The sequence below is a fragment of the Chrysochloris asiatica genome, unplaced genomic scaffold (assembly GCF_000296735.1).
Source record: "Chrysochloris asiatica unplaced genomic scaffold, ChrAsi1.0 scaffold00091, whole genome shotgun sequence".
Taxonomy (NCBI): Eukaryota; Metazoa; Chordata; class Mammalia; order Afrosoricida; family Chrysochloridae; genus Chrysochloris; species Chrysochloris asiatica.
In genome coordinates, this window is record NW_006408609.1 from 4522804 (window position 1) to 4539190 (window position 16387).

A 16387-nucleotide genomic window follows, 5' to 3' on the forward strand; every position below is an offset into this window, starting at 1 on the left:
ACTGAATTCCTTGTCAGGCATTTCCAAGACCTGCTCTCTTTCCAGAATGGAGTCCAGGTCTACCTCTAGGTCATTTGCATCAGATATTTTATCTTGTTTCTGTACATGTGCTGATGTGGACACCTGCTTTTGCTTCTTGGACATGTTTAGTGTTTATCTGTGGCCTTAATACTTAATTGAGTATGTGTTTTGGTATATCTTGTGCTTTCTGATTGCTTCCAAGTAGATGTGATCAGGATGTGGGTAACTTTCACAGGTGTTGTCTGCCTCCCTGGTGTATGGCAGTTGGTATTGGTTCTTGCCAGGATTTTGGTGTTTTATAGAGTGTGATTGTAGCTTGACTATATGGCAGCAGTTTCTGTCTCTTCTTGGGTAATATATAGAGAGACAGAAGCCCCCAAAGGTAGAAGGAGGAGCCTAAAACAGCTAAACAGTGATAGCAAAAAACAAAAACAAACAAACAAACAAAAAAACTAGACTGGATACTATAGTCTATAATAGCAGAAAAGGGAGTGGAAGGAGAGAAGAAACAAAAATCTGAGTATGACTTTAAATGTCCTCTTTCAGATTCTTGTCTTCAAAGTTGCCTGAAAAATTTCAAGATGCTACTGTTGGTTGTTATGATGTCCCTCTGGATTTAATTTAATTTTTGGCCTGTTTTGTTTTTAAACTCTCTTTCCCTTTCCACATCCCTTTTCCTTATTGAGAAGAAAAAAAAAAACAAAAAAAAAAAACAAAAAAACAGTGCAGGGCCAGCTCTTGGGCTTAGAGTATCTGTGCACATGTCTGGCAGAAGAACCCACTAGTGGTGAGGAGAGCAGAGGGGTGTCCATTCGCTCAGGCACCTCCTCTAGTCACCAGAATGGAGGTGCACAAACAGTGGGGGGAGCAATGAACAGACACCAAGAAAATCAGAACAAAGCAAAACCAACAAAGTGTATTGTCCACCTTTGCTCCAAGGTTCTCGAGGCGTTTTTCCATGGTGTGTCTGCTCCCCCACTTGGTCTTGCCATTTGATCTCCCCCAAGTTGTCGGCTCCAGGTCACTGAGCCCAGCAGATTCAACAGTACATGATTTCTTCCTTTCACTACAAGTTCCACTAGTTATAAGCCATCAAAGTTTTTAAAATATTCCTACCTATGTGGTTCCGAGTGTTGGAGCTCTGCCCTGAATCTGCTTTGCCTGGTATTCTGTGGTATTGCTGATGGAGGACCTCACTGCACCTCTACCCTAGCTGCCATCAAGCCCCACCTCCCTTGTTACAGGCCCTGATTCAGCCTGGGAGCATGGGATGGAAAGAAATTAGAGGGACAATGGGGATTATGTCCTTAAAGCTAAGCAGAATGAGGGAGTGAAAGAAAGGAGTTCACAAAAATACTATTAAATGAAAATTTAAAACACTAAAGAAATATGCTAAAATAAAAATCTCTGAGAAGTACTCCAGTAATGCAGCTGCTTTTGGAAAATCAGGAATGGAGAGGGGAGAGAGAAAATGGGGAGGTTATACACAACTAACGCTACCATTCTATTCAGTGGTTTATAACCAAAACATTCATTAAGAAAAAATAATAAGTTTTAGACATTTAAGTCCACCAAGCTGCTACTAAACAATGACTTTCACACATACTCAAATAAGCTTTTCCAACTGGTGCACTTCATTGCTAAGTTGAAATGTGGTTTTCCCCCACTACTTAATTTTGGAGAAGTTCTGGTGTGGTGCTGTCAGATACGCATTGGGCTTTTAACTGCAAGATTGGTGGTTGAATCCCACCAGCCACTCCTTGGAAACCTTAAACAAGGCCTCTATGAGTCGGAACCAACTCTATGGTTGACTGAACAGCATTTAACAAGAACAACAACTTTATGTTGGGACCTTGGGGTGGCTATAGGTTAAGCATCAGACTGCTAACTGCAAGGTTGATAGCTGCACTGCTCCCAGAAATCCTAGATAGGGTCACTCTGAGTTGGAACCAACTAGACAGAATTTAACAAGTTAGGAAGCACTTAGGAAGGCAATCTAATTTAAAATAGTTTATTTTCCTAATCTTGTTTTCTCTTGTTTTCTCTGGCCACACTACAGCACTCTTATAAAATTATTTTTAAGTACACACCTCAGCTATAACTTCAATTACATGCACTAGCTTAAATTGGGACATAAATACTTAAGAACTGCATTTGGTGATTTTTCTTAAGTTTCATCTATTTATCTTTAATAAAAACAATATACAAACAGCTGAACTAAGTCTTACATGACTAAGTAAAAATATATATAATTAACATTAACATATATGTAGATATGTTAATTAAAATCAAAGTACACATATTTTCTGTCATACTGAGAAAAGGGATTTCCAGAAAGCTGTATACTTAATACCTTTGGAAAACAAAAGCTCACACAGCACAGTGTTCTTTGAAAAGAAGTGTTTTACAGAATGCAAAGCTGCTGACAATATGGTGTCAAAAAATGATGCTGACACTCAGACACAAAACAGGAGTTTTCCTATTAAATATCTGTTAAGAGAACATACCTCTTTTGCTTTATATAGTCTCTCAACTGGAACAAGCCATATGACAAACAATTTTTCATTAATCTTTTTTGACCCTTTCACTGAGAAGTTATTTTATGAGCCAAGATTTAGTGACTGGCATAGTTATTGAATGATCACGAATGTCTTCTGGATTTAATCACAACAGAACTCTTCTGCACTTGATTATCTCCCCACCGGCACAGCAGTAACACATAAAGACAAACCATTTCTAGCCACACAGAGATGTGTGATCGAAGTACCATAATTTCTTGACTTCAAACCACATCTCTCTTCCATTTCAAGTTTAGTCATTTAATTTACTCATTAAATTCAGAACATTAAAACCAATTGGATCCAGGTAAGATAAAATATAGCCAGTTTCAGGTCTTCAAATTCCTTGTTGTGCTTTTTCTTTTCCTTAGACAGGTTCTTTACCTACAGGCCCTTTATCATCATGGAAAATTAATCACATTACTGCTTAGAGAACAATAGCAAAGTGGCATTCCCTCCTCCCTTGACTGTCATCATGTCAGCAATGTTACAAAGTCACGTGGTGACTTTATTTCACTTGATTCCTTTAAGGCACCCTTCTCTGTTATAATAGCATGCTAGTTACTATCACTGAACTACATTGTAATTATAATAATATTTTATGGCTGTGTGGTGCTTTTCATAGCATAAAAATATTACTTTGAATTATATCTTGCTCAAAGCCTTTTACAAATAAGAAATAATTAACCCTTTCTCAAAAACCCCTGTGGGAAGTAGGCTGAAACAAATAATAAAGCCACCACTCCTATTTTATTAAATCCCTCTAGTAGGAAAGAAACTTTAATGTATTATGTAGTATAGTGCATTAACCCCTAGACTCCAGTGCCGTCTCAACTTAACGAGACAGGATACTCAAGATAACATGAGGAAACCTTACATTTTGATCTCGTATTTCAATATTCTGGATTTTTAAAATTTAATTAAAAGAATTGCATGCCTCAAAAAGCCAGTGATTTTCTGCTTTCAGAAATATATTGGCTCCATAAACCTACAGATTGAGTAAATGCACAATAACAGTGGAGTCCTAACCTGGTGCTGTAGGATAAGTACTGGACTGCTTTACCGCAAAGTTGGCAGTTCAAACCAAACAATTGCTCACAGGAAACCCTATATAGGGTCGCTATGTGTCAGAACCAATGATATGGCACTTAACAACAACATAGCAGTGGTTATCAAACTTGAGCATCAACATCACCTAGAAAGCAGGTTAAAACAACTGCAGAGCCCATCTCCAGGGCAGCTGAGGATCTATCTGCATTTCTAAAAGGGTAGCAGGTGATGCAGTTGCTGCTTACTAGGAAACCATAACTTGAGAATCACTGAACTGTCTTGAACAATAGGGAGTGATTTTGATACCGCTATCTGGCTTCTTACGGATCATGGTGATTATAGAGGACAGACACTGGACTTTAACACACGAGGTCTGCAGGTCAAGTCCACCTCACCTCTCAAGATAAAAAAAAGATGAAGTTTCCTGGTGTGGAACTGTGGAATAAAGCACTAGATCTCAAGGTCAGTTTGAACCACAAGGTAGGAGGTTGAAACACACCCACTGCTTCTTGGAAACCCTATATATAACCGCTATGGATTACAACCAACTCGACAACAACAAAAGATTTACAGCCTCTGAAACCCTATATAGATAGGGTCGCTATGATTTGGAACTGAGTCCAAGGCACTTAACGTAATAAATCTGGCATCTTAGCTATAAAAGATCACTTTTTTGTATTTGCCCAATTCATTTCAAAATAGGAGAAAAAAATTCCCCTTGAACGCTATTCAAGTGAACCCAATCCACTAGTTTATTTTTTAAAAACAAAGCCCTGAAACTCTAGAAGGAAGATACAGCTCCCCAAGGTGAACAGCAAGCTTCTTTCTGTACTAGGTCTAGTCTAGGGAATAAAAGCAACATAGCCATGTTTACTTTCCTCCGGCAATCCCTTTATTCTTAAAGGACTGTTTAACTCCTGTTCTAGAATCAGTTACATTTGTAGTGATTGAAATTACCTTGTGTGCGCACGGGATCTGACATGGGACTGGGGTCACTGAGACCTTGGGGGTTGATAGCTCTGACCATGAATAAGTAGATCGTATTGGGCCGCAGTCCTCGGACAGTGTAGAGGGTGGTCTTTACATGGTTTGCCACTGTCTGCCAGCTATTGCTTACTGATTGGCTGAAATAGGAACAGAAATTTCATTTAGAAAACATTTGTAAAGGTAAAGATATCCAAAATGTGGTTGAGTATCTATGACAAAGGTTAATGGCTGAAAATTAAACACACACAAACACATACACATGACACTTGAAGTGCTCAGCCCAATAAATGAAACATTTGGATGGTTTCAGTTTATTCAACAACAAAGCCGAGCCCACCTAACGGAAGTGCCATGCACAACAAAATTAAACTCAGCCCAGAAGATGTGCCAGCCCTTTGCTAATGCACAGCAACCCACTAAATGAATACCTGTAAAAGGAACAGAGGCCAAGATCACAACATCAAGTTTATACAATAAATATGGTCCTTGTAAATGTATATACCTTGAAAAGAATTAACCTGTAGAAAGAATAAATGGACTACAGAGTAAATTATGCCAACAAAAGGTGTGTTTTCTTTTGCATCACCTCCACATGCAATATTATAATAGAGCCTTTTAAACTACATATCTGTAAAAGAAGAAAGGAAGCATGTAATGAATATTTTCTGTTGGTCACATTTTTAATAAAATTGTACATTATACAATAATGTGATTTCTCATCTGAGAATGGTAAAAACGTCACTATATCTGTGTGCAGAACATTTACCAGCCAGTCACAGATGGGACATCAATTTAGAGTACTTTGTCTAAGGTCAGATGCTACACTTGCTCAAAATGTGATTTTCATGTATGCCTGTTTATTTTTCAGGATTCCTTCAGCATTAAGGCATGAAAATAATAGAAAAATACTTTTGTGATATCTGAAAAGTATACATCTGCCATAACCTTAAGAACAGATTAAGGAATCCTAAAATGATCATTGTTCTAATCTTTGGAAAGAAAGCTAGTAGTTATTATACCACCTTTAAAATGTCAGATAGAAGTACATTGAAACCTACAGTTTCTCATCTTATCCATTCATGTTATTCACTCTGCAGAAGGTTATCATGGTATTGACTCCACTTATTTCAAATAAATATCTTTTCCTTACAACAACCAGAAGCACATGGAATCAATTTTTTAATTGTGGCTTTTAATTTTCCATCATGCATACCCAACAGATGAATTCAAATATACAACATAAAAAACAGAAATTATTTTAAGTTCTGCTCTGATTATTGCGAAGAATGATTCCAGAGTCCCATGCCTCAATAAACATTGTACAACTTAAAAAGTGTCTGTAGCTAATTAAGTTACTTTCTGCCTCGATCAAATGTCAAAATTTGAATCCAAAATCCTTACAGTACCAGAGTAAAGACAGGAGCTCAGTGATTGTGTCATGAAACAGATTCCTAAAGACCTAGGCTTGGATAATTAAGTGATAAATGAAGAAAATGGCAGAATCTGTTCTTTATTAAAGTCAGATATAAAAGATTAATTCTTAAAACAAATTGAGCATGTAAGTAAAATAAAATAGCAAGAGAGTTCATGTTAGATTTTTAAATTTAGGAGTTAAGGTAAAAACCCAATGGAGAAAAAAGGAACAGTCCCATACCTAAATGCTTCAATGATATATGCACTCGCTGGAAGAGTTCCAGGGGTACCTGGTTGCCAGGACAAGGTGACACTGTTCTTAGAAACATCAGTGACCTGTGGTTTGGATGGTGGTCCTGGCAAGTCCTTTAAATCATAATTTTTACTGATTGTTGCTCCAGATTCTATAGACGAAAAATAGTTTAGAAAAAAAGAAAATTAACGTCATTCCTGATTATATAAGCTGAAAATGTTGCTTACGAAAATGATAAATAGTCTACTAAAGGAGTTGATCCGGACAGAGAGCAATTCATCTTCATTTTGAATTAGAAATATATAAGTGAAAATTCACTCTTACATGTTAATAAATGTTGACTTTACTTTCACACATGACCACTAGAGTTGCTTTCATTTTAGACAGAGAGAATAAAATAACAAGGTCACCAAGGACATTAATCAAATGATACATATGCAGTGCTCTATGTCAAGTGGTGCAGCAATTCAAAAGTAGTGTAAGATTTTGTTTTTGCATTCAATTAATTTATAATATTGATCTGTCCTGCATATGTTATTTGATAATGAGCTAATCAATAAATGGGCTCAGGGTTTCTGTTGTTCAGGTAATTCACAAAGAACTCACCAGTCACATCCAGCACAGCACTCCAGGATGTCTCCCCACTTGAACTTGTAGCCACACAAGTATAGGTGCCAGTATCAGAAATCTACAGCGTACAGAAGGGTCAGAATTAAATGGCTTTAATCATTTTGTGAGATAATTACTTGATCTCAATCTGCAAATATTCAATTTAAAAAAAATATATCATTTGACTTTCCAAACTCTATTAGAATCAATAAGATAAATGCATAAAATATTAAATTAAACTCACAGAATGCTATTTTATTTATAACAGATATTCAAAGATTTTTAGTTTTAGTTTATGATTCTACACCTAGATATTTGTCTGATAAATGCCATTCTTCTCTCTGCCCTCTTGCCTCCATGGTAATATTCATCTCTTAACTCCATTTTATGGTATGGCTTAACTGTGTCGGAACTAGATAATAGACAATTTAGCACAGAATATTTTCAGCTTCCTATAAACACATAATGTAAAGTTATGCTTTCTGTATCAAATACATTACATTTCATTAGATAAAAGGTAGCCATGATGAAAGAAAAAATGAAGCCAACCGTTCATTTCATTTGAAAGAAATGGGGAAAAGCAAAAAAAGGCACACACACAGACACACACAAAAAAATGACACATGTACACACAAAAACCTTGTTTTAAAAAGAAAAGCAAATCTTCCCCTTTAAACAGAGCAGTACTCAATTTAAGCTATGGCAGTGTGTAAGTGAAAGAAACAAAATTGTGTAATTAAAAACTAAACAAACCTTGTTTTTGGAATCACTGCAATTTTTAGCTAAAAGGGACTAGAGAACTAATCTAAGGTATGTCTCTCTTTTAAGGCATAAAGTTTGCCATTTCATTTATCATATTTATTATTAAATAAAGAATGGAAAAAGACTTTTAGAAAGAGTTGGAAACATCATCAAGATTTCTCATTCACAAATGAAAAATGACTCTGTGAGCACGTCTTAATGAAAGTTCAAGATTAATAAAAGGTGTAACTCAAAAGTCCTCATTGTGATTGAGCCCTATGTACTTATAGTACAAACAATATACTTTTGCATTAGCTTGAGAGTGAAGAAAAAGTGATATGGAAGAAACACTGATGACCAAACAGAATATTGCAAGTCACAAAAGGTAGCATTTGAATTCTGTAATGAACAGGAGTCTATCTAATTCTTAATGGGTTATGGGAGTTCATGGTATATTATATCTGCTGGGTTCAAAATGAAAAAGTATTGATGACTCCAGCTTCTACAATTGATTCTCAGGTAAATCATTAACACATGGATGTGACTGCCACTGCACCATTTTAATTGATTTTAAATGCCATTATATATTTTAACTTAACTTTCAAATTGCTCTGGCATGTCATTCTTTACCATATTATCTCTGCACAATCGTCTTCTATTATGCAGAGGAATGATGGGTATAGCCATTGTAAAAAGAACCATTCTTCCAAATGGAGCTGTGCATGCATTATAGTCATTAGAAATCTTTGCATTTAAGAAGCATCACTCACAAACTAAAAATAATGAGCTGAGGTTGGATTTTAATGGGATATTCATTTGAATATGGTCTGTGGAAGAGGAAAAGAATTTGCATTTTATTATAGCTGTTGAACAAAAAACGTGGCACTTGCTATTACACGTGCAAATGCTAAAAGAAGAGTATGTAGGTAATGTTTCTTAACTGCATTTCCTTGTCATTGTGTGGAGATACAAGTCTGACATTAGCTGTGGTAGGTATATTTTAATGAGTGTTGAAAAATTCTACTCCTCAAAAGATACAAATTCAGTTACCAATTAGCTGGACTATGAGGACTGAGCATTCATCTTTTTTTTTTTTTTTCCCTAGTAATAAGTACTAAAAAAGAAATAGTGAGACACAAAAGACTATGACCTATAGAAATCCTTTCTTGACTGCATAAGTGAAATACTATAAAGCACATTTTTATTGCCCTTAAAATAAAGCCATCTTGCAGGAAAAAATAAAAGAAGAAAATTTTCATTTGGAGTTTATCATAATTGCTATCAAAAGTCTAAATATCAATCACTGTTAAAAGCCATTCTTGTATCACCATCATCATCACCACATTCATTGTTATTCCTTAAACTTTAAATGATGTCTTTTGTGGTCATGAGTATTTCACATCTTTTCCATCCTTGTCCTTTCATCTTTGCCCAAGTGCTTTAAAATGAGATTAATATGCTGGCACACTCCATCACCTACTTTTCTCCTTGCGTAGCTGGCTGCAGACCAGTCCCCAGGAGTTTGCCTCTCAGAGAGACCACTCAGAAGCCTGTCAGTAGGCTCAAAGTTTGGAATCATCCAGCACCTACCTTTAATTGCTTCTTTCAAACACTACTGGGGAGCTTGACTATTCAAGCACACCCTTTAGTTCTGTGGTGCAGTGAAAATGCATTAACCTCCTTGGCCCAAGACTCCCTTTAGCCCAGAGAGGTTAAAGTGTTTACATATGGAGACTTGGCATTAATTTTTTAATAACTTCCACTTTGTTCAAAAAAGTTTAACAATTAATTTATGATCAATGATAAGACAGGCTAAAAATCTGTATTAATTTATTTTTCTTTTATTTGAACTTGACAGCATTGTTTTCATCTTAGAACAATAATTAATGTCTGTGTCTCAAAATTAAATGTGTGTATGTCTGTGTGTTTGTGTGTATGTACACATTTGCAATTATATGAGCCACAAAAATATAAATTTCTAATATATTATATGAGCCATATGATAACACTGAAAAAATAGCCAGATAAACATGTAAATATTTTTATACCCTAAGAGAAAAATATTACAAATTATGATCATCTGAAAACATGTGCAATAAAAATATTTTATTTTATCTCATGGTTTGTGAGTGGAAAAGCTCCACTATATTGTTTTGTTTTTTTTGGTGTGTGTGTGTGTGTGTGTGTGTGGTTACCTCTTTATTCATCTTAGTTCACAATTTCTACCTGGACATCATACTCTACTGATTGTTTTCTCACTGAATAATTTTCTTTCCCTTTTTCTTCATCCACTATCATGCCAACTTTCTTAGGACTGGTTCTCATTCAAACTTTGTCATTTCTATTAACATACTCTCTGGCTTTAGCTCAGAGCGTGGGACATAGTTGGGAGTGCACTATATTTGGTCAAGTAAGATGAATATATGTGTGTCAGACAACTGGATACTTCACAATTCCCTCATCGTATTCTTATCTGTACAGTGTCTCACCTTGACTATGGGCAAGACCTGTGACTTGCTCCTGATCAATAGATCATAGTAATAAAGTGGTAGGATGTCACTTTTGCTAATTTGTTACACAGGAGTAGAATGCTTGCCTTGCAAGGAGACTTCTCCTTGATTATTTAAAAAAAATAATTGATCATTTGGGGAACATCCACATAGCAAGGAACTCTCACCAGCCAACAGCCAGAAGGAAACAAGTTATCAGTCTGATAGCCACAAAGAGCATTATTTGGAAGCTCTTCTCCCTGTCATTTTTCAGGTGAAACAATATCCGTGACTGATGCCTAAATGTAGTCCTAGGAGATTCTGTATCAGACCACCAGCTAAAAGTCAAAAAGTATTGCTACAAAATCATAGCCACATTCATTAAATGAAAATATCAAACCATGAAGCTACTATTTCTTAAAATACCCTCTCTTTATATCTATACACTTATGAAGGTGGCATTTCCATTTTTTCAACCCTTCTCTGAAGGATTCTATACTCTTCAATTTATACCATATCAAAATGTCAATTTTCACATTCTCAAGGGACTCGCATTGTGCTCATTTTAAATGCTTTTTGCATTTGGGAATGTAAAGCGCGACATCAGGACTTCAGGGTGGATGAGGTAAGGCTGATGAATTTCTTGATGGACAGCCCTGGTTACCACAGAAGAATCAGCAGTTGCATTGTCATGATGGGGGGCGGGGGAAATGTTTGGTACAACCTTCCTGATCTTTTCTTGCCAATCAGTTTTTCAATTTTCATAAAACTCCTTCATAATAAGTACCTGAGATTGTCTTTGTTATTAAAAAAAAAACAAAAAAAAACAAAAAAAAAACTATCAAGATTACCTCTTGGGAGTCCTAAAAACAGTTAACTACAACCTTCTGAGATCTGATCTCTCTGTTTTGAATTTAGCCCAGCAAAAGTCATTATTTTGATAGAACCTTTATTTTGAAGGCACCCTAAAGACTCATGGTGTGGTGCTGTAGGATCAGCACTGGACTGCAAGCCACAAGATCAGCATTTCAAATCCACCAGTAGCTCCTTGGAAACCCTATGTAGGATTGCTATGAGTCAACAGCACTTAACAACAACAAAGAGACTAAGACAAGTGTATTACTGAGAGAAATCTACTGACGTTCAAACTTTGTGTTTAGAATAAAATCATGCAGGTATGAACTGGAATCCTAGTAGCAACACTTCTTTATTTTCCTTCATAGATAAGTAATTCAATACTCAAAATTATACATTTTGAGTCACTCCTGAAGGGTCATTCTTTATCACATAATCCTTTCATAAAGGCCCAGCAATAGCTTGCTTATGTCTATACATAATCGCTTGAGTTGGAACCCCTTCCACAGCACACCACTACCACTAACATCAGCTAGACAAATCTATTTCCTAAGTACTCAGTTCCATTTCTTTTCAATTTTTCCCCACAACTCTTTGACCCAACCAATGTATTCATTAGCTAAATAAGACTTGATTTTCAAACCCCCTTTGTTTATGAAAGTAGGTCAGAAACAGTTGTCATTTTCAAATTACTTTAAGTAATATATTACAATTATTTATATTAAATGTTCAAAATCTAGCTTCATGGACTGCAAACATATAGATTGGAATGAGGGAGCAAAAGGTTTCTTGGTCTGCATGAACTTACGAGCAACTTTAGTAAAATAAGACACAACATGCCCTATAATAAAATTGTTGTTAAGTGCCTTCAAGTTGGTTCAGACTTGTAGATAGGGTTTCTGAGGAGTGGTTAGTGGGTTAGAACTGCTGAGTTTGGTATAGGATAAGCACTGGACTTCCAACTACAATGTCGGTGGCTCAAACCTACTAGCTGCTCCTTGGAAATGCTGTACACAGTGTTCTGAGTTGGAACTGACTAGACAGCACTTACCAACATAATAAAATAGGAGTCCTGGGTTGGCATTGTAGGATAGGCACTGGACTGCTAACTACAAGATCAGCAGTTCAAAACCACCAGTTTCTCCTTAGAAACCCTATGCAGGGTTGTTCTGAGTTGGAACCAACTTGACTGCACTTAACAATAAAAATATAATGAGATAAAAGGCAATTACACTAGGATATATGATTTTAAATTCACCACACAGTACTTACACTGAGATGAAAATCCAAATAAAAGCTTGACATTACTTACCCGTAAATTCTTAATCTGCAGTGTTCCTTGTTCTTGTATTGTTGCTCTTGGGTCTCTACCCAGAAAAGTAAATCCTTCCTTTAACCAGCTAATTACAGGAAGAGGATCACCAGTAGCTTTACATTTCAGTAATGCTGTACCATCTACTGCTAGTGTTTGGTTGGCAGGGCCTTGTAGGATTATGGGTGGAGGTCTATCTGTCAAAACTAAAAGATGAAGGTATTTTAGGGTATTTAAACTTCTATGAATTTCAGTAATCCTGACATCTTGACTTTAAAAGTAAGGTTGAATTCTCAAATTCACACATGTTACTTATAACATGATCTGCATTTTCTTTTATCCACACACAAAATATATGTACACATTTATTTGAACTTATCAAATAGCATGTATTTATGCATTTGTACTGTAGTGTTGGTCTTAATATTAAAATAGAAGATCATGAGTAATTTATTTCCAAAAAATCATTACATTTAGTCTTTAATTACAACAATATTACTTGGCTGATTTAATTTGACTCGTATATACAGTTAAAAAATAGCAGCCTTGTTACACCAAGTTTGTGATATGACAAAAATAGACTTTTACTTCAAATTCAGAGTATGTACAAACATATCAATTCCTCTGTTCATTTTGGGTAAATGTTCCATAACTTTACAAACTTTTGTTGTTATTAGATACCGTCGAATCAGTACCAACTCATAGTGACCTTATGTACAACAGAACAAAACACTGCCTGGTCCTGTACCAATCTCACAATCGTTGCTATACTTGAGTCCATTACTGCTGCCACTATGCCAGTCCATCTCATTGGGAGTCTTCCTCTTTTTTGCTGACCCTCCACTTTACTAAGCATTATAGCCTTCCCCAGGGACTTGCCACACTCAAGTGTGGCAGCGGTAGTGAGGTTGGCCCAGGATCGAACATTGTTTCGTTCTGCTGTGCATGGGGTCAGTATGAGTCGGTTCCGACTCGATGGCACCTGACAACAACAAGGGACTTGTCCCTCCTGACAATATGTCCCAAGAATGAGAGATGAAGTCTGGCCATCCTGGCTTCTAAGGAGCATCTGGCTATACTTCTTCCAACACAGATTGGTTTGTTCTTTTAGCAGTTCCTGGAACTTTTAATATTCTCCTCCAACACTATAACCCAAATGCATCAATTCTTCTATGGTCTTCTGTAATCATTGTTCAACTTTCACATGTATATGAGGTTATTGAAAATACCATGGCTTGGGTCAGACCCATCTTAGTCCTCAGACTAACATCTTTGCTCTTGAACATTTTAAAGATGTCTTGTGAAGCAGATTTGCCCAATGCAATACTGCAAACTTTTAACTCAGTGATTTTTTTGTTGTTGTTTCCATTTATCAAATATTCCTCTGTAGGAGCAATGTCTGGCCCTCCAGAGTATTTCAAAATGATTTAGGATGTACAGCACATGATTTTCCAATGCAAATTACAGTAAAGTAAAGTAAATTTTACTTCCTAATCACTCTTTCTACTTTTACCAAAGTAGTCTAGTGTGGCCTTGACATTTTGGGGGACTACTCCCAAAATTTCAACCCCAAATTATTTCTACATAAAATACCTTCAAACAGGATTGAACATAAAATTACCTTCAAATAATTTTTTAGGCACATAGAAGAAACAGTTATGGTGACTTCCTGGATATGTCCAGACAACTCATGGGATATGAGTTTAATGTGTTTTAAGGCTTAGAACAACTTAATCAATTGCCTTCACCTAAGTCATAAAGATAATATTCTACACCCTACTTTGATGAACAGCATGTAGGGACTTAAAAGCTTGCCAATCTAAGATAGAGCTATTGGTATCTCTTCATCTAGAGCAAAAGAGAAGAAAGGAAAGCACAGATTCAAGGAAGAGAGGAGATCAGTCTAATAGCTCATATGAACCATGGCCTCTTCTGACCTACATCCTGAAGAATTAAATGGTGCCTGGCTATTACTACTAACTGTTTTGACAAGGGACACAAAAGAAGATCCAGAATAAAATGGGAGAATAATTTAGAACAAAATTCTAGTTTCTAAAAATGTCAGATTTACCGGACTAATATAGAGATTAGAAGAACCCACAAGAGTATCACCCTAAGACACCCTTTGAACTGGACACTAAAACTACTCCTCAAGGTCATCTTTCAGCCAAACAATGAATTGGCTTACAATTAAAAAAAAGAATCCATGACTAATGTATGCCCTTAAACAATATATGAGACCAAATGGTCAACATTTAATAAAAATAAAAAATGAGAAAGCAAGGAGGAGAAGGGAATCAAAGGAAACAGAACAAACAAAAGGGAATGTCGACACATTGTGAAAATTCTAGTAAGTGTCACAGAACAATTCGTATAAAAATGGTTAAATGGGAACTCAATTCGCTATGTAAACTTTCAACAAAAATACAATTACATATATATTTTTTAAGTTATTATAGGTTTAAATGAAAAGCTCACTTGGTCCCTTCTGATGTTTAATTCATGTAAGATAACAACTGGTAGTGACTAAAGGTACACGTAGGTATCTTCCATCCAGTATAGCAAATGCATGTCTCAAAAACACAACGATGTGCCACAGGCCATGGAGAAGCAATTCAGAGGCACAACTAGGCACTTGAAATAGATATTTGTATTTCTGCAAAGGTGAATGCATATTATAATTTAAATGGGTGGTAGAAATATGGTACTAATTGGAGGCAAGTTTCCACCTATATATAGCTCATTAGAAGGTCACCTTACAATGAAGGAAATGAAACTAAATATTCAGATCCAAGGAAGTCTATTTTAAGAGAATATTCTGTACATTTCAGCTGAACGTTCTGTTAATTATCCAAAACATATTTTCATTTGAATATATATATATATATATCTGGTAGCGTAGTGATTACGAATCGGGCTGTGAACCTTAAGGTCAGCGGTTCGAAACTACCAGCTGCACCGCGGGAGAAAGATGAGGCTTTCTACTCCCGTAAAGATTTACACCCTCGGAAACCCTATACAGGGTCGCTATGGGTCGGAACCGACTCGATGGCACATAACAACAACAACAACAATATATATATATATATATTTATTTTGATAAAGGAAATTAAAGAAAGAAGAGTGGATTCTTACCAAGCAATAGTGATACGAAAAAGTGTTTTCTGCATATTCTGCTTCTTTAATCATTAATAGAGTTTTTATCTCAAGGATATTATCTTGGATTATAATGCATACAATCATAAAAGTCATTTTACTTAATACTCTAATCTCCTTTGTACACCAGTTGATCGATAGCAGCTTAAACGATTACCTACTTCTCAATCAATGTGCATAATTTTTGTTATTGGAGCTTACAATTTGGGGGGAAATATTAAAATTAATCTGGAGTACCAAGAACTGCTAGAGGAACAAACAGATCTGTGTTGGAAGAAGTGCAGTCAGAATGGCCAGAATTCATCTATCATATTTCAGATATATTATCAAGGCAGACTAGTCTCTGGAAAAGGACATCACACTTGGAAAAGTGGAGGGTCAGCAAACAAGAGGAAGACCCCAAGCAGACAGAGTGGCATAGTGGCTGCAGCAATGTGCTCAAGTGTAGCAGCAATTGTGAGGATGGTCTAGAACTGGGTACTGTCATTCTGCTGCATAAGGTCACTATGAGTCAGTACTGATTCAATGGCACCTAACAACATCTAGGGGTCTTGATTTGGCACTGTTGGATAAACAGTGGACTACTAAGTCAGGTTGAACCTCAAGGTTGGCAGTTCAAGGTCATCAGATGCTCCCTGGAAACCTTATGAAAGGTCGCTGCGAGTTGGAACTGACTTCTACTACACTTAACAACAACTAGAATGCCAGAGTCCTGGTGTGGCACTGAGGATAAGTACTAGACTGCTAATCAACCACAAAATCGGCAAGCAGTGGCTGGTGTGTATCAAATTATAGGTATATGACACTGTAGGATCAGCACAGGAGTGCGAATCATATGGTTGGCAGTTCAAACCCATCAGTTGCTCATCAGAAGACCTATACAGGTTTGCTATGAGTCAGAACTAACTATGACACGTAACAAGAACAACTATATATATATATA

At 36.2% G+C, this 16387-nt stretch overlaps 1 protein-coding gene across 1 annotated transcript in view; it reads right to left on the reverse strand.

Annotated features, from left to right (window-relative positions):
• ROBO2 (roundabout, axon guidance receptor, homolog 2 (Drosophila)) overlaps positions 1 to 16387 on the reverse strand; it is a gene marked incomplete at its 5' end in the record, with an annotated part of 881870 nt that overhangs the window by 111777 nt on the left and 753706 nt on the right. Inside the window, 4 exons of the mRNA XM_006866447.1 lie at positions 4587 to 4753; positions 6271 to 6433; positions 6889 to 6970; positions 12289 to 12494. Of these exons, the coding sequence (XP_006866509.1) occupies positions 4587 to 4753; positions 6271 to 6433; positions 6889 to 6970; positions 12289 to 12494 (618 nt within the window). The remainder of the gene's footprint in view (positions 1 to 4586; positions 4754 to 6270; positions 6434 to 6888; positions 6971 to 12288; positions 12495 to 16387) is intronic.